Below are 19,771 nucleotides of genomic sequence, written 5' to 3' on the forward strand. Positions count from 1 at the left end.
AAATTATTTGAAAAGTCGTAAAATTTACTTCTAATTCAAATATAGTCCGATCGAGCTTTTGTTGAGCTAGCGGAAGGACCAATTGGACATATACAATTAGGCTCTAGTAATTGCAATTATGTCCAGAAGCATTGTTCCGATAATTCACAATTGCTTAAGCATGAAGTTAATCCATAAGAAGTACCATGATTGAAAACTTCTTATTGTATACTTTTTTACGAAAGCAATTCATCCAACTACTTTGTCCAATGACCTTGTCATGTGTGTTTTACCCTCATTGTCACCATTGTGTCTTTTTAATGATTAATATCTGCCAACAAGTGACTGTGATAAATTGTTCGTTCGAGAACAAGCAACCCGTGGCCACGTTCCATATTTCTCAATCTACATAATGTCAATGAGAAGATATTGTTAACTCTTTAATTGAGCTATGAATTTCACTGTTACTAGTAAAGCCATGCCACACACAAGGCATGTACCCAATATACCGGCTATTGGCTCGATCATCTTTAGAGCATAAGCCTCCACTTATATCAAAGCACATGAGTTACATACACATGGTCAGTGACTAACTAATGATTTAGGTAAATCACACCATGAATTTCACAAGTGAATTAATTTACAAACGGATTCAGAATTAATTCATCTTGGATCCAATCCAATGTATCATTTTGCCAATGAAAACATCTATGTCTCTACCCGTAGAGTCAATTGCTCTAATAGTTAAAATTAGCCATCTCTTCAATTGGAATTGTAGACGACATAATAATCTTTCTTAGTATTTGAATCAAATGCTCACTTTGATTCTTTTACAGGATTACAAACTTGTTTAGATTATCTACTGAAGTAAGTTGTCTTTCTTGCAATGTAAATGTTCTTACAATGCCACTTATCATCAGTTTGAACTTAAACAATCAATGAAAAAATATATGTTTGTCACAATTTCGCTATGCATGCAAAATATGAAAGAAAAAAATACAAAAGACATAATAGTAAAATGTGAAAATTATTTATTCATCGTTCAAATACATAAAAAAATAATTACATGTTTACTACAATATAGACACATTTCCCAACATGAACATGACTTTCCATGTCCTCCATTGTTACTTCTTTCGAACTTTCAGACATATTTCTTATCTTACTACAAAAGAAAAGTTATTTTAGTGCAAAACATTAAGGACTAAGCCAGAGGTGTATTATGCATGGCAGGGGTGTGACACTGCCTTTGGTTTCTCCGAGAATTAGGCAAACTTTGGCTCTGATACCAAAACTGTAGGCCCTATACCCGACCCTTAAGGAGGGTCCAAAAATGGCACATTACAGCCTTACATCCTTTCCCTTTCCAACAAAAATAAATTTGAAAAGAATTTAAGACTTCATCAAAGTTAACTTAAGATAACAAAGTTTTGAAATACTAAATCATGAAGTAAATCATTACAAATTGATACCATAAGCTTCATTACAAAAGTTAGGAAAAATTATAATTTGACAAATACAATTTTAGTTACAAAATGTTGTTTTTTAAAATCCTAAACCTTAACGCCACCCCAATTATCATGCATAACACAATCATGAGAAGTCTCACAAAAAAAAAATCCTCTGGCGTGGTCCTTGGTGATTTATTTACTTCTTCAATAATCTTGAGAAAGAAAGGTAACAGGGTAAGTTGATAGAACTTAGTGATGTAACAGCCCGATTTTAGGTCTAGTTGAAACAGTGGTTTCAGAACCACAAATCCGATGAGAAAAAAATTATTTTAAAATTATGACATGGGTTGCATTATGATAGGAAAGGTTTCATGAAAATACTGATATGAAAATTTTATCGATTTAGTGATTAATTAAGGAAAGAACCTATTTGTATAAAATGTATAATTTGAATTCTAGAAGCTAGAAGGGTTAACTAGCTATGAAATTGTAATATCCCGAAAATTTCTACAGTGAGAAAGTAAGATAATATCCCTGATATGAAAAAATAAGGAAATAAAATGATAAAAAGGGTAATTAATTTATGTCAACATTGTGAAGTATATTATGACATATTAATTCAAGAAAGGATTAAATTGCAAAAGTGAGAAAAGTTTTGTTACCCAAGAGTAAATACTCAAAAGTTTAGGGGTTAAAGTGTAAATATGAAAAATTTGAAAGACCAATAGTGTAAATATTTTAAGGGTAGAATAATCTAGAAACTAAGGAAAATGGATGAATTGGGACCAAATTGAATAGATGAAGAATTATGAGGGACTAAATTAGAATTTTACCAAATTAAGTGATGACTCAAGGATGAAATTTTAAAAGATCTAAAGGGCAAAATGGTCTATTAGAAGAAAGAGAAATCTAGAAAATAACGATGATGTTGGAGATATTTTAGATTAAATAAATATTAGTTTATTAATATTTTAATTAGATTTTAAATGATATTTTATTATTTATTATTAATTTATTTAGTATATATATATGGAAGCAAAGATGAAGAATCATCTTCTTCCCCATGCAACTAACGTATGAAGAGAAAGAAAGAGAGAAACTTCTTTTCTTTACAATTTGGTCCTTTTACCAAAAATTCACCATTTTCACGTAGAAATCAAAAGAATTTCCATACCCATCAAGAGAGAAAGATAACAAGGATACTATGGGGAGCTAGAATATCAAGTTAGATTCAAGAAATAGAAGCTGAAGGAGGGAGAAAAATCAAGTTAAAGATTGAAATCAATGGCATAAGGTAAGAACATCAAGATTTTTATATACTTTTGAGTTTGATATTATTGAAAAAGTAGAAAATTAATTTTAAGAAAGAGTTTCATTATATAAGGCTCTATATTATTTTTATGTTATTAAAGGGAAATAAGAGAAAGTGATGGAAAATATTGAAGAGAAAGGAAAGGAAAGTGCTATAAATTTAATTATCAACATTTTACACTAAAACAGTTTTGAGACAGCAGCATTAGTCTGACTTTGAAAATCTACCAAAAATCGTATAAATTGAATTAGAGGGTGAAAAAATTATGAAATTAAATCTTATTGAGTCTAGTTTCTCATAGAATAAATGGTGTAAGCAATGGAATTGTATATTATAAGATATAATAGATTTTGTGATACAAGGTCAGAATGATTTCGGGTTCCCCTGTACTAACTTTGGAAAATCATCAAAAATTGGAGAAAAATAATTAGAGGCTTAAATTTATATGTTTAAATAATTAATAAGTATATTTTCAATAGAAATAAATGGTAACATTATTCTAGTTCTGTACGAGGAGATAATTAATTTTTAGTAAAGAAGGGTCGAAACTATCAGACAACAGAACATGGATGACTTTAAAGAATAAACTGTACTTATTCGCCAAACCAAAAATTCTGAAAATTTTATGGTAAGAAGATATGTGAGTCTTATTTCAGAGAAAATTAACGTATATTAATTTGGATTTCTGTAGCTCAAGATATAAATAATTTAGTGACTACGACTCAAGTGGACAACTTTGAATGAATATATAAGTAAATGGTGAAATTATAGATAATGTTACCTATAAGCATGTTATATACATTAAGGATGTGGAATGGAGAGGAGGAGGAGGAGGAGGAAAATATATGATTATTCAACTAGTATGAGTTTTCATTAAAAATGACCAATTTACATGTTTTAGGTTCAGGGACTAAATTGAACAAATGTGGAACTTTAACGGTAAATTTGTAAAAAATGTCAAAAAGTGACCAAATTACATGAAATGAATTGTTTTATTATTTAAATTAGTACATTGAATGAAATATTAATTTAGATCATGATTGGGTGGAAATTCGAGAAAAATAGAAAATTTTCAAAATATCCTTGAATTTTGGTATTTTTGCAATTTAGCCGGTTAAATTCATATGAATTATATTTTGTATAATTTTAATTGAAGTAAATGCTATTTGGTAATGAATATTATATATATGTGTGTGTTTTATTATTGGAATTGAATTATTATTGGTAATATGTATAATTATTAGATGTTTTGAAATAATTATCGGGAGCTCGATTGGATTGGAAGCTTGTTGGAGATATATCACATTATCTATTGGTTCTATCTATAATTTTAGATGATTTGATTCTGGTTATAATGGCATGTACAAGTTAAATTGGTTAACATTAGCTCATTAATGTTTTGATTTTGATGAGTTATAAATATGAATGCTAGATAAAAATGAAATGTCTGAAAATTAATTAGTAAACTCCGGTAATGCATCGTACCCTATTTCGGTGTCGAATACGGGTAAAAGGTGTTACAAGTGAGTTCTAGAGCAGACACTAAGATGACTATACATACGATAAACAAATGAACCTTCCCAACTAAGTGAAACACATAGTTAGCCCATTGATGAATACTATACACAAGTAAACTTTGTACAATTCGCCCATTGGCGAATACTATACACAAGCAGTCTTTATACAATTCACCCATTGGCAAAATACCGAACTTGCATAGACCTTATAGCAGACTAAGTTCATTTGGCGCATACATTATGCCCATGCATTCATGCAAACAACCTTCTTCATATTGGCCAAAACCCTAGTCCGTGTTCAGAGATCATATCATTCGTACATTTTTTTTCTTTTGTCATGCTTTGCCAATCTGGTTTACAATTACACTTGCTCTACCAGAGGCTACATAACCATTCTTATCTATCACGATCGGCCAGTTCAATGCTCATATCATTGGAAGCAACACAATGATTTCATTTTCTTTTTGTTCAAACCATATGGTTCCTTTTAGAGTATGTGAATATTAACTCAACACGAAGCAAGACCCTTATAACGTTTATGCAGATATGTTGGACTAGAGTTTTCACAATAAGCATTAGTTGCTTTGGTGCAAACACTTTACCTTTACAAAATATGTAAACTTACCTTATACTAGACATGAACAAAAACAAAACACACTCATGGAGTACGAAGGAACTCACCAGACAAGTTGTAGAAAAGCTCAGACAGTAGGACCCTTGCCCTTATTTCGGTTACTTTTAAGAGTTTCTTGAGCTATAACATGGAGAGTTATCTTATCATGTTATTTTACCAGAAACTAAACATGTCTAACTAACCTTAAAACATAAAACTCTAGGGCCTCGTAAATAACCCTAGGGACACAACTGTGTGACCCCTATTTCAAAATTTTCCAAACTTTTTGTAATTAATTCAAATTGATTTATTGATTGATGACATGTCAATTTAAAGCTTTCGTAAGTTCGATATAGAGTTGAATTTGGTTGTAATACTTGTTATACTTGATTATATGTGATGTATTGATATTTCATTGAAAAGTTAAATTATAAATTGTATGTAACTGACCTGTATTTGTTTGTAACATCCTATTACTCGGGTTCGGTGACCAGACTGGGTAAAGGGTGTTATAATCATGTTCACAGAGACTAATAAAACTAAATGCAAGTTGAAGACATGACTACTATTCCTATTAAAATCAATTACATGATAAAAAAATCTTTACTGATACTAAAATTTTGAATGCATAATAATTCGTGCCTACTATTACTGCCATTGATCGCATGTTAAAATCATGCCTACTATATTGATTTTGTTATTGTATTTGCATGTCATTCTACATTGCATTAGGGTTTGGATGATTATGTAAGGAGGAAGTACTTGTAGTTTATCTGCAATACTGGTGGTTTGTCCATAATACTAGCATTTTATCTGTAATACTGGTGGCTTGTCCACAATACTGGCAGTTTATCTGCAATACTGGCGACTTGTCCATAATACTGATAGTTTATCTGCGATTACCAGGAGCTTGTCCACAAACGGCTGTGTTATTGGATGGATGAGTTTTGGGGAACTCTTATTGTGGTGTGTAGCGGAGTTGGGTAGGAACTTCTCTGAAAATATTACATTGGCATATGCATACATATTGAAACTGTGAATTTGTATTGTTTTAAATCTCTGTCTAATTACTGGCTTGACTGCTATTAGTTTTACTATCTTATATTGATTACTTGAGTTAAGACTCACACCAAGCTTATTAGCTCACTCTTTAGTTTACTGATTTATTTTCAGATAATTCTCGAGGTTAGGACTTGGACACGACTATCAGAGGAACAACTCGGATGTTTTTATATTTTAAGTATTTTAAACTTATTTTTAATATTTGTTTTAGGATTGTAATTGACTTTATCTAGATTGTGGCATGGGTTTTATTTGGAATTGTTTTGATTACATGACATTAAAGTTCTAAAAACTGCTTAAAGTAATATTTGAAATTATTACGCATGAAACTTGGTTTTTAATAAAAAATTGACAATATCACTACTTTCCTCTGCATTACTAAAAAACAAGATTTTAATAAAAATTCAACTTAGTTTTCAAAATGATGAATATTTACGTATGCAATATTAAAATCAAATGATTTCTAACATTTAACATAGTTTTGCAAAAATTAAGAGAACATTCGTTTTTCACTAGTTTTGAACGGATAAGCAAATGATTTAAAAGTACGCTTGAATTGTAAAGTTTTATTAGGGTCATTTCAGTGGCCAATGTAGCTTTTCGAATTTGGCCATAACGTCAAGGCCAACTTAGGGAGGTTACAAGGCTTTTGGCACTTTTACAATTTAGTCCCTGTATCAAAATTAATTACTAATTCGATGATATTAACTAACCAAAATTCAATTCAATTTTACTATAGCCCCATAAATATTTAATAAAAATATTTAAGACCTCAGTTCATGGAAACAGGGTCTCAAAACTGAATTTTATGACACCAATGTCCTTTGGGTCGTTACAACAATGCATTATTGTTGTCAAGTATCCAAGATGTAAATGTAGTCGGCAAAAAGAATCAACAAAGCATCATTCTTGTAAAATAAATTCAAGCCAAGCACCAAGTCGTAATTATCTAAAAAAATTACCTCAAATTCTTCCTTGCATTTCCATTTACCGATCTGCAGCTCAACTCCTTAAGCTACTCTCACAGTTGGTATATTTTTGGAATTAATCGTCTTAATTTTCTTGGTTTGTCACACCCCAGAATTGTCAAATCCAATTGAGAGTGAGATAATGCATGTTAATTCTATTTTGGCACACTATGATAGCATAATCCGCCACTCGACTGGTTGGTTGGCGAAATAGATTATTGGCACATACTAATGTTAAAGTAGGCGCCAGTTGGCGGTATCTAAGGATTTAAGTACATAGAAACTTCAAGTGAAAAAAAAATGCCTAAGAAAGAGTACGCCTTAGAGTTTTGGTTTAGCACAAAGAGTCTACCAAGTATATGAGAATGTTACAGTGGACTTAATTATTTTTAAGGCCACACCATACACGAGTCACTACCAAAATATAGTACACTCAGTTTACTTGACCACTATTCATGTTGGTTCTCGTGACGAGATTAGTTGGGAGTTAGTTGAATTGATTTGACTCTCTCCATGACTGGTCTATCAGTAACACAGATCTTTACCAGATTCTCTTTACCTTCCCCAGATTTTTGTGGAAAAATTAGAAAATTTGGGTTAGGTAAGCATCGTCACTTGTCAAAGTCTACTCTACGTTTTAGTCCTTCCTAACAAAATGTTCTCTTATTTTTTGTAAAGTTAGAGCTAAGATTCATTTATCCAATAGATGATTCAACCTTTTGTTATTGCTGTTGGATTGAGAAGGACTGTCGAAACAAAAGCTTTGGGTCTAGGTAAAGGTGAGTCTCGGATGAGTCTCTAAACATGACTATTGCATGTCATTTTATATTGGTTATGGTATGATTGATGTTCCTCGGAACGAGTATGTATTACTATAGAGTGATGTAAATATGTGTACATGTGTTTTTTGAGAAGTATTTGCAAGTACGTAAATAAAGTAAACAATGTGCGACATGATATAATGTTATGTGGTATGAATGTATGGGAAATTATGTGTTAAAAAGTATTATTCTATCATAAATATGAATGAGATTTATATAGGCATCTCTGTTGTAATGAGTTAGCTCATTGAGTCTTGATGTTTGTGATATAAGTTGTTGTTGCAGGCATGAGTATGGTTATTGCCTAATACATTTCTGTTATACGATTCTAGTAGTAACAAATTTGTGTTATGTGACAATGTAAGAAGATCTGTTTGTGTAGCCTCTGGTAGGGTAGTTATATTGCAAATCAGGCTGACAGATTACGGCCTGGCCTTACGGGTGAACACGATATATGCAATACTAGGTGGGTGAGGCCCCATAGCATCATTTGATAATACACCAAGAAGGCGAGATGGTGTAAGACCATATGAGTGAGGCTCCATAGCACCCACTGTATTAGTCCGCCAGGATAGTAAATACGAAAAAAACTAGTCTGTTGGGATAGTAAACATGGAAAGAGCCTTAGTGGCGAATTATTTAAAAATCTTGTATGGCATATCTTGTAGTGCCTAAGTGGTGACATATTAATCTTCATTGTGTGAGATCTGGGTATGCCTGTGAGGCATTTTTTGATATGATTCTCGATAATGTAACCGACTGATGAATCCGTTATTTTGTATTTGGATTATTGGGTGATGCAAGTGTTCGCCAAATCTAGAATTTCTTAGGTCCTGTATTGAAGTCATATATGATTCTATTGCTTGAATTAAAAAGTTATATTCTTCTAAGCAAGTCTGTTTGTTTAGACTGATTTGAAGATACGATATAACTGGTGTTTTGATAATTGTTGGATCCTGTAAAGAAATCTGTCAAGAGTAGCATCTTTGAGTATCATTCTGAGAAATGTATCTAACTACTATCTGCAAAGAAATTGTGTAATGGGATTCGAAATATGGTGTGAAGTCTGTAATTCACCAATCGGGTGAAATGTGTATAAGATGGTTAAGTGTAGGGATTAACGTATGGTTGTCTGCTAACCAGGAATCAAAAAAGTATCTGCCAAAGTCTAATAGGGAGTCCGGAATCTTAAAGTCAATGATTTCAACAATAACGTGAAAAGGTAATACTGGTTGAGACTCATTAGGTTCCATCGAACTTATAAGTGTTTATTTACAATACAAGCTCTTAGGTTTGGACCAGTTCGCCAAAGGGGACCAAGCCAAGAATATGCCAAAATAGTTTACCGTAAAGTGATATTATGCATGCAAAATGACACTTTTGAGAACATGTTTTCAAATGACAAATAGTATTACATGCCACGATTGAGTCTGTTTAAATAGAGTTTTAAGTGGTATTGTCTTATACTATCATTAAGAATTAGTTGTAATAAAATAAATGTCTACCTTCAGAATCTTTAACTTAGAATAAAAATAAAAAAGGTAAGAAGTATGTTTAGTAAAGTCTTTGCCTGTTTTAAATTTTTTTGTTAAGCATTTAAGTTTGGTAACATCCTATATTCGGATCCGATAAATCGGGTTGTATATAGGGTGTTACATGGTCGATTTACTAATCGAGAGACTAATTTTACCTATTGTTTTCTTCGATATGAACAAGTCAAATGCCCCTATACCAACAAAAGCACTCTTTCTTTGACCTACGATGATGATGTCCACATACATCAACCCTTTCTACTTGTGATTCCTCTTCGTCTCTGAAGAACTAAGTATCATGAATCCAAGCTTTAAAGCCTCACTCTTAATAGGCTCCGCTTCATTCTCTTTACTGATCTTAGGCATCTTGGATCTCTCTGGACAGTCCCACATTTTATGTGAACCACAACATAAGAAGCACTTCACTGACTTCTCATTCTTTTTGACCCTCTTGGTTTCAACAGAAGGCACAATTGAACGAAGCCTCATTGATGCTCTATCTGGCTCATCATCCCTTTCGATGGAAAAAAATACAGATATCTTCGGACAATCCCTCACCATATGTGGACCATCACAAAAGAAGTATTTCACTTGCCCCTTCGATCTATTGTTGGGCTTCTACTTCCTATAAGGTTGTTTCCCATTATCATCATTTTTACCATTGCCATTTTTAACTTATTCCTCTTCCTCATGGTTTCCTCCACCATTTTCCATCTCTTTAAGCTTAGAAGACTCGAATTTGTCTTTCCTTGAACCAAGCTTAACAAAGGGCTCCACCTTGGCCATGGCTACATTAAGCTCAGTAATACCTTGTCGACGCAACTCTTGCTTCACCCAAGGTTTCAACCTGTTATCAAACTAGTAAAAAGCTTCTTTCTTGCTCAAGTCAGAGATTTGAAGCATCAACTCACAGAACTCTTGAACATACTCCCAAACAGTGCCTTGTTGCGTAAGCCAAGGTAACTTAGCCCGAGCCTTCTTTTCGGTATACTGCAGGTAAAACTATTTTTTTAACTCTTTTTAGAACTCCTCTCAAGTCCTAATCATGATCCCGCGTCATCTCTCATCTATGGACATACGATGCCATCATAAAAGAGCAACATTAGCAAAATAGACAACAGTAGTGTTTACCTTAGTGACATCATTCTCGATGCCTATCATACGGAAGTATTATTCCATCCCTAAAAGAAAATTATTCGTAGATGATGGACGAGGTTTACCTTAGTGACAATAATAGTGCTACGAAATGTACATTACATTTTAAATCAAACAAATTAAGTTCCAAATTCTGCTAATGTTTTCCTTATTATATAGATAGACATCAAGTATCTAGAGGGGAAAATGCCTCCTAAATCGAATTTAATAAGAAGAGAAAAGAAAAAGAATTTTATAATAGAAATGAGAAGAAACATTGTAGAGGAGATGAGATGAATGTTGCTACATGAAGAAGGAAGCAGTGAGAACAAAACCAATTGCGAGCATAAAGACGGTTAAGGTTGGGTACCACACATCCGACACTGGACTCATAATTGCGTTAGCAGTAAAAACCTAAAATGAAACCAATGATCAAATCAAATTCACAGAGAGAAAGGAGTAGAGATATAGAATTTGAATTAAGATAGATTTTATCATAGATATTTGTTTCGGATGGTGGAGGTTGATCAAAGTGAGTGAATAAAACACGCGATTAGCAATTTTATAAGACTCAACTCTCGAATCTTTAAGCCCTCGTTCGTATTGTGGTTGCGCAAAAGCTACTTTTCAATCTCAAACGTAAGTTCAACATTTTGCTTTTGAATTAAAATGCAAGGTTTTCAGACCTATTTGGAAGTTACATCGATTCAAAATAATCAAAAACTAAGAAAATATAGTTAACTGCACGCCGATTCAAAAAAGTTTGATCACTGATTTCAATTGGTTCAATCAACTTGTGAATTAATCGACTCAACTTCTCAATCTAAATTGACACTTTAATCTGATTTGATTGACCAATTCGAACAAATTCTAAAAACAATGATTAAAAGTATTTTTTGGTTAATATACAAATTTGTAAAAATTGAAATTTACCTAAATATTTTAGTTTTATTAATATTTACCATTATACTTTTGAACTAAATTATACTTTTAACTCTATATTGAATTTTACCACTCCACTTGATGAAAAATTATTTTATGGACATTTCCCACCACATCATCCATGGTCCCTTTCCAATTATTTTATAGACCCTAAACCTTAAATCTCAAACCTAAAACCTCAAACTCCAAACTCCAACCCCGAACCCTAAATACTAAACTCAAACTCAAAACTCAAACCCTAAATTATGATCTCAAACCTTCAACCCTAAAGTTTGAACCTTGAACCCAAACCCGAACCTGAACCTTGAATCTTGAACCTTGAACCTAGGGTTCGAGTTTGGGTTTGAGCTTTGGGGTTTAAGGTTTGGGTTTAGGGTCAGGTTCGAGATTTAAGATTTGAGATTTGGGTTTGGATTCGAGGTTTATGGTTTAGGGTTTTGAGTTAGGGGTTTGGGATTCAATGTAAAAAAAATTACGAAAATTATGTGTTAATGATATGGAAAAAATTACTAAGATGCCATTAAATATTTGAAAAGGGATCATGGTTTATGAGGTGGGAAAGGTCCATAAATTAATTTCTCCCACTTGATTGGAACTATTCAAATTTAATTTTAAATAACTTTAAGGTAAATTTAATAAAAATATTTTTAATATTTATTTTTGTAATTAAAAAAATAATTTAATTAATATAATGTTAAATATTAATAAAAACTGTTCTTTATAAAAAATAATTTTTCTTTTTTATATTTTTATTTTTTCAAATATTTCTTTCACTAAATGAAAATTCAAAGTTATTTTATTAATTTGTAGTTCTTTATAAATTAATTTATTATATCTCCCCCTTATATTTTGTTTTCAAACCATCAAAATCAAAAGCGAATGGTCAATTTTAATTCAAAAAATCAAAGTTGATAATAAAATTTAATAAATTTGAAACTTAATAGCAAAGTTTAATCACATAGAAATTGTGTGACAAATTTAACCATATTTTTAAAATACAACAACAAATATCAATCAAAATAGAGTATAATAACAAATTTACAATAAATGTGGCAAATTTTCACTATAGCCCATTATTTTTCTATTCAAAGGTACTTTTGATTTTTGATTTTTTTTGTTTTGATGTAAAATACTATTTAAAATGCATTTAAAATTTTAAATGAATTTATATGTTATGCATGATTATATTAAATTTTTATATATAATTTACCATTATATTAAATTGTTTAAAGATTATTTACAAATGTTATTATATTAAATTATTTAAACACTATTTATTATTTTCTAATCTTTTTTTTAAAATATTTCATGTATCATTAAATTTAAAAATAATTTATTAATTACTTAAAAAGTATTTAAAATATATATTTTATGTATAATCATATTAAATTATTTAAATATTATCTAAACAAATCTATATTTTTAAAATTTCCAACATTCTATCTAAAATAAATATTTGAACTTTCTGCCATAGTTTTTGGTGGAAATGCTGGAATTCACACCACCCTTTTTACAACAAATTTCAAAAACATTTTTTTTATAAACCAAAAATTTCAAAATCTTTGTTAATTCATATTCAGAACTTGAGATTCCGTACGCCTTAGCGCATGAAATATGTGTTATTGGGCCTAAGGTGGGTGGTTTTGGAATTGATGATAAGTAGTGTAGACTTTTTGGTTGATTGTATTTGTACGATTGGAAATCCATCAATCTAATATTATTTTATTAAAATGTAAGAATGGTAATTCGTAAATACTTTAGTTTAATAAAAAGACTAATAGAAAATACAAATCAATAAAGTTATATCAACATTTAATTGACTCAAATCATACAGGAGAGAAAAGCAACTTTCGTTTGGATCAAATCTTTATTGCTCACTAAGATGAAGCAAGGGAAGACTTATGTCGAAACATAGGCACACATACACGTCAGAATACAAGTAAGCAATCAAAGTCGCTCGGTTACAAAACAAGCAATTAAAGCAGAGTCAAAACTTGAGATAACAAGTCGCCAATGGCTCGAGGAGACCGAGTCTACTCGATAAACACACAAGTCCACCTCGACTCGAGACTAGGACGGGCTGAGGGTGCATTTTATTAATTGGAAAAGGCTTCTTTTTGCTTGAAACAATCAAGTGGCCTGGTCGACAAGGAGACAACAAGAGGTAGAGGCAATGTTGGGCCACAGAAAATAAAGGAGTGAGGTAAGGCGGCGGTGGAGATGGAAAGAGAAAGGAAATAGTGGAAAAGAAGGTAAGGGGGAACATGAGACGAAAGCAAAGGTGAGAGTTTCTTTTTTTAGGTTTTACATACTTTTCCAGTAATCATATTTTTTGAACATAAATATTTAGGTTTTCTCATCAATTCAAGTAATAAGCATGCCATAATCAAACTACATAAATTAATAAATTATTTGTAAATTTTTTCAAAATCCATTCAGCAAGTTCTACCCCTTTTTTCTTTTTCCTACTTTCCCCCGAGAAGAGAAGATCAAAGAGTACATAAAATTAGCAACCATAGCCAATGAGCCGTAATGTCCAATTCATCAGTTTTAAAAAGACAAGATATATCATACATATAAGAGGCAATTAGAAGGGCGTTCGTTATACAGACAATGGAAACAAGTTTTTGATAAAATTTTGACTCATAAAAGGAGATTTGAACCAAAACAAAATTAGTGATGAGGAAAGGTTTAATATCTTCCTCATCTGCGACTTAGCCAGAGATTCCAAGTGGGACTCTGTGAAGATGCCCTGAACCAAACCACGCCAGGGGTTCAACATCCTTCCAAGCTCATTCATTAGGAACTTCCTAATGATGCACATTTTTATGACAACAGGCTTGTTCCTTTCTTTCGGAAAATCATTGACTTGGATCAAATACTTGAAACCGTTTTTTGAAATTTTCAGCCAGTTTTGTTTCCTCAACTTTGCCAATTGTACAATTCCTCCAATCAGCCCTATCAGCCACGTTCAATAGGCCAGCCACAACCTGCATCAATTTCATACCTATCATTCTTTTTTTCATTGCTACAGATCATCTCTTAAACATTGGCTTTAGATATTCATGTTACTAACTTCATAATTATTACCCCCCCCCCCAACACACTTATATGAACAAGTCTCGAATATTAGAATATTCATAACAGCAGATTATTCTGCAGCAAATGAATGATTATTCACCAATGGTAACCTGAATCACCTTTCCGCAAAACAATTTTAGGTTTATGGCGCGAGTTCCAAGATATAACACAGCCCCACTTCCTATATGGATGTCAACTGAAGCATGAACACCCATCTCATTGACAAGAGCTCCCTAGATAAGGGAAATGGTTTTTTGTTTTCCCCCAATAACAATAAAAAGCTTCTCATCACTACCTTCTTTATTCTCGGTTTCCTATTTTTGGAAAAAATGTTACAATTGACATAATTCAAAAGAAGTTATGTCAGCCATTTATGAAAATGGAAAGCAATCATGAAAATCCATGTTAAAGAATAAAATAAACTAATTACCAACAAACTAAAAAGGAGGGCACTTTACTTAAGGAATAAGGATAGAATTCAAGGCATCTTGTTGAGAAATAAAATGCAAAATTCATTTTCTTAGGTTTCAATTTAGTACGCAGGTGCCCAGGTTCAAATAGGCAGCAGCATCACATTCAATGGAGAAATTAAGAATCTTACCTCACGACCAAATTGGGCAGGAAACTTCTCATTCTCTTCAATTAAATGTAAAAGGATTGAACCTTCAGGCAGTTCCACATAGAAGCAGCTAAAATTCTTATCAAACTGTGTCCTCAACCATTTTCTCCCCTCGGAATTATTGCTGACTGCATGAGAAACATGAGTGCAAAGATTCAGAGGAACATAAAGGGGTTGGGGGGGATGAATTTGAGGAGGATTAGAACAGAAGCTATATTCAGTATCCCTTCGAGACAGACAACACATTCATGCATTACAAAAGCCATACATATGGAAATTTTGAATGCAACATTATCAACGTGCATATGAACCACTCACTCAAATGTGATAAACTTACATTTTTTTGTAACAAATTCAAAACCCAACTTTTCAGCTGCCAAAGTAAAAATGTCTTTAAGAATAGCTGCTTTGGATGATGGAACAGGTACAGCCTACGCAAAAGGAACAGAATATACAATTAGATGTCAAAATATATACTTAACTATAAAGAAAACTCAACATCAACGAAACAATTATGGAGAGAAACCATGCAACCTTATGTTTTATGTGTAACTTATAAATTTACTCTTGAATAACTAAAAATGATTAAGGCAATTGCTTATTTAGTTTGGGAGTGGCAACAATACTTTATCTGCAAGTGTTTGCCATGTTCCACGATATAATATATACTTAAGATTAGAGACTTCATAATCAGGTAAAGCTGCACTGAGCAATTCGCCACTTCTTTGGCATTGTAAAGTCTACCTCCATGATATTCATAAGAGAAATCTCTTTTACCTGAAGGTTGGCATGGGTGCCACGTATTGATATCCATTCAAAGAACACTGCTTCTTTACCCTGGTTTTTATAATACACCTTCAGACTGTTCTGGAATTTGCCAAGTTCAATTTCACTATCTGCTGGTAGAGAAAGAGTATTTGGCATATGCTCAACTGGAATTATCAGTACATGATCTTGGACAAGTGGGCCTTTCGCTAGCGCACAGTAGAAATTCTCTCCTATACTTGTTACCAGATGTGACTCCACATTTGGGCTTGACAAACAAAACCAGCACTCTTTTGATCTGTATTCAGTCACAAAATATATAATAACTATAGTGGTTTATATATTTTACAATAAGGATTAAAGGGCACACAATCTGCAATCTGCAGTTTTATTGTGTTGGCTAATAGATTTTTCTGCTAAAAATGTTACTAAATTAACAATAACGCGCAGTGGTCTAGTTGCAAGTTAAAATAGGGGGAAAATGATAAAGGCAATAAAAAACCAACCTGTTAGCATTAGCATTGCTAGATCCTGGTCTTTTACGAGAATGATTCTCACCATCATCCTGTAAACTGTGCTTAAAGTTGCAATCAGGGCCTTTTTCACACTTTCCTTTGATAATAAAGTCAAGACAAACACCTCTCAAAAATTGTTCCCTTGCATCAGCATCATGTGGGAAGTTGCACTTTTCTCCACGTGGACAAGTTCCAGAGGATATAAATTTAAAACACACCTTATTAGTATCACCATTCCCATGCTTTTGTCGTTTGCTAGACACATCATATCTCCAGTATTGTGAATCAAGTCCAATATCACTAGCTCTCTTTGTGGTTTCTTTAGGACGATCCACTTGGTCAACTAATGTATACGGTGATAAGGTAGTATTTGGTGGCTTTGCACTGATCTCAGCAGCTGCCATGGTAGATGATGGAGTTGGAGAAAGCGCGTGAAGAAATTTCTGAGGAGCAGATGCAGGAAACAACAATCACAAAATGCCTTTAACAGCTAAATCTAGCTGTTTGTAGTGCTTGAAACAATAAATACTTCAGATAATCCTCGCAAGATAAGATATTATATTAACCCAAATCATAATATAGAAAGAATAGTTTGATTATGCAGAAATTCTTCAAGACAAAAAAAAATGATGCTGGTCTTCTTTCCCTACTTCTCTCTCCTCTAGCGTGCAGAAATGTCTGAACTCTTTAAACAGGAGGGAAGAGCACGGCAGAGCACAGGAAAAATTCAAGTAGGAAAGAAACAACCACCTTTTATTTGGAGGTCCAGTGAAAGCATAGTAGCAATTTAAATGTTCCTCAATTTAGATATCAATATCGTACCATCACAATGCAGGTTAATGCTTCATTAATAGAAATTTATATGTAAAAACCTCACCGAATACAACAAATACTCAGTATATAAGAAAGTCACACCTGTTTCTCTTTATTCCCAACAGATGCAAGACCCAAGAACCGAGTTACATGTACAGCATCAACATTACAATAAGGTTCACGAGCATAATATGCACCCTTAGTACCTGCAATGTGATAGCTAACAGGGAGAACAACCATTAGCGAAAGAAAAGAAACAACTTAACTAACAGCAAATAAAATAAAGAAGCATAATTCCGATAGGGTTGTAAAGTCATTATCGCTTCTAAGGTATCAGTCTTTCACGAGAAAAACTGCTCTGAAAATGGCCACATTGAGATGTCTAAGCGGATTGGCACATCACTGTCGATTTTTCCAGCCAATAGAAAATGCTAGTGAATATCAAATTCTCCCTAAAATCTTTCCTTCCAGTGAAAACATTTCTTTGCACTTCAGACTGAACCATTATTGCATATTCTATAGTTTCAGATATTTCATGAAAATGAAATTCAACTCCTAACATTACAAGGCAGTACTTGAGGTGGTTAAATACATACAACAAACAGCATCTGACCATTAAATTGTTGTTCTGAAAGGGGATGGTAAGATTGGACTAGAGATATTTCAAATGAGAGGAGATATGGTTCTCACTAAAAGCTTGAGCCTTTTACAATATCAAGATGTCTAAAAGTCTAAGATAAGCTTTCATTTGATAGTAGAACACTGAGTCTTGGACACACAACAAGCCAGAGATGTCAAAAAAGCAGAATATAGTTCAAAGTAACAAATGTATCTTTCATTTCTAACATTTCACTAAGTGTATGGCCTTAGACCATGAACAATATAAGGATTAATGTACCTGACTCGATAATTTTTCTATTAACATCGAGTTGGGTTCTGTCATTAGCCATTTCAACTTGAAGTCGTTGTGAGATAAGAGTCATCATTAAATACTAATTTGAACAAGAACCATAAAATAAACATTCATGGTCATGGAAACAGCATCATATATCTGACAAGAAGCATAAAAACTGTATATTTGAGAATTGGATGCACCAAGTAATGCAAAACCTTCAAACATCACGTACCGTGGTTTGATCTCTGCAACTAGTTGGGAGACAGTGGAATCACTGCCAGAAGAATCTGAGATTCCTGCAGGGATATCTGATGCAGTGGCTCTATTTGTGATACCACTTGGCCATTCATTAGTAAAAACTAATTAAGGAATTCAAAATAAACAACCTAAAAGCGAATCAAATTTAAAATTAAAGTCTCGATGCCTATCAAAGCAAAGGATATCTTAAAAAGAAATCAACTATTCCAGGTTCCTCAGCGAATGCTCGTAGCGTGTCAATGTCAATTTGACTATATGTTCCAAACTGTTGACCATTAGACAACTGCCTACCGGATAAGTAAGCCACAGACAAACCTAAATATAAGCACAAAAAATCAGATATGATAGAAAATTTTCACATGCACTTTCTAGCCTAATTACGTATACTTTCTCAGTAACCAAACAGAGACTATTTAAAAGAAGTTTAAAAAAAAATTACCATGGAAAGTGAACATCCCGCTGCCTTTTAACCAAAACAAATTGTCGCAAACCTTGAAACCGTCCATTTTGAAACCTTGGTTAGCGGAGTTCCTCGAAACAGCCGACAAAACCTTGGGTGCACCAACTCCGTAATCGCCAATGAAGTAAGTCGGGAGAGGAACTTGGGCCCTGCCTTCAACGTAGTCCATTAATTCATCAAGCCGATCTGGTTCATCGGGGAAGAACTGACCCACGCAAAAAAGAGCATCGAAAGGACCCGCTGATTTGTTTACCTGAAAAAATATAATCGTTTTTTAGCTCCCCGCAGTTCAAAAAAAAAAAAGCAAACCGTAACAGAAACATGGAGAAATCTAAAAAATAAATGAAATGAAAGAAACTAACAGAGTTGACTCGCTTGAAGAGCTGGTTGAGACGGCCTAAAACGTCCCCGCATAGTAGAATTCTGGGAGAAGCCATGAGAGAGGAAGAGAGAGACCGATGTGGGGTGAACGCCGGAAGCCGCGTTCTCTGAAATGAAAGATTGAAGCCCGGGAACTTGGGCTTATGCGGAAAGTCTCAAATGGTCCCAGCCGTCCGGCCCATATTTGCTGGGCTCAAATATACTCGAGAGTTAATAGTGTTGTTATAATTAAACTAAAATTGATGGTCTGAGAGGACTGCACCCTCACTTTAATCTTACATTTTTCTCTCTTTCTCCATTTTACTTTCTGCTTCAATAACTTCGTATTTTCGAATGCAAAATACTTTATATAAATTTTAAAATAATAATTTTTATAATAAGCTAATTACGTTATTATCAACACAATTTTTAGTCTTGATTTAAAAATGTTTTAATCAATTTTCATTTACATGTGCTAATTAAGTAAACCCGTTTAATAAATATATTATTTATAATTTATTAAAATTTAAAATAAGTTATAAGTACAATTATATTAAAAAAATTAATATATATTGTTATAATTTTACAATATTTCGTTGTATTTAAATCCAAATATATAATTTTAATGTCGTTGCTGCCCATCTCACTAAAACTAACGATTAATTTTAACAGAA

The 19,771-nt window shown here is 32.7% G+C and overlaps 1 protein-coding gene across 2 annotated transcripts; it reads right to left on the reverse strand.

The window, feature by feature from the left end:
* Nucleotides 1-13,854: 13,854 nt before the first annotated feature.
* LOC107901111 (zinc finger CCCH domain-containing protein 64) lies at nucleotides 13,855-19,255 on the reverse strand. 2 transcript variants are annotated; one of them, XM_016826988.2, is made up of 10 exons: nucleotides 19,100-19,255; nucleotides 18,717-18,990; nucleotides 18,463-18,592; nucleotides 18,252-18,371; nucleotides 17,227-17,344; nucleotides 16,303-16,754; nucleotides 15,809-16,094; nucleotides 15,369-15,462; nucleotides 15,014-15,159; nucleotides 13,855-14,321 (listed from the first exon to the last, which is right to left on the reverse strand). In XM_016826988.2, the coding sequence occupies exons 1-10, from the start codon at nucleotides 19,172-19,174 to the stop codon at nucleotides 14,193-14,195; spliced, it is 1,824 nt and encodes a 607-aa protein (XP_016682477.1). In that variant the 5' UTR covers nucleotides 19,175-19,255; the 3' UTR covers nucleotides 13,855-14,192. The 2 variants fall into 2 exon arrangements, with proteins under 2 accessions (XP_016682477.1, XP_040951656.1); XM_041095722.1 differs by lacking the exon at nucleotides 13,855-14,321 and adding an exon at nucleotides 14,532-14,726.
* Nucleotides 19,256-19,771: the final 516 nt, after the last annotated feature.

This window comes from Gossypium hirsutum, chromosome D06 (assembly GCF_007990345.1).
Source record: "Gossypium hirsutum isolate 1008001.06 chromosome D06, Gossypium_hirsutum_v2.1, whole genome shotgun sequence".
Taxonomy (NCBI): domain Eukaryota; kingdom Viridiplantae; phylum Streptophyta; class Magnoliopsida; order Malvales; family Malvaceae; genus Gossypium; species Gossypium hirsutum.

Excerpts from the sequence above, each read along its gene's own strand:
- LOC107901111 (XM_016826988.2), bottom strand. The coding sequence starts at position 19,174 with ATGGCTTCTCCCAGAATTCTACTATGCGGGGACGTTTTAGGCCGTCTC. Across the intron at positions 17,345-18,251 it reads GTTGCAGAGATCAAACCACG|CTATCACATTGCAGGTACTA; the intron begins GTACGTGATGTT and ends TCTCCCTGTTAG. Across the intron at positions 15,463-15,808 it reads GCACCCATGCCAACCTTCAG|GCTGTACCTGTTCCATCATC; the intron begins GTAAAAGAGATT and ends CCTTTTGCGTAG.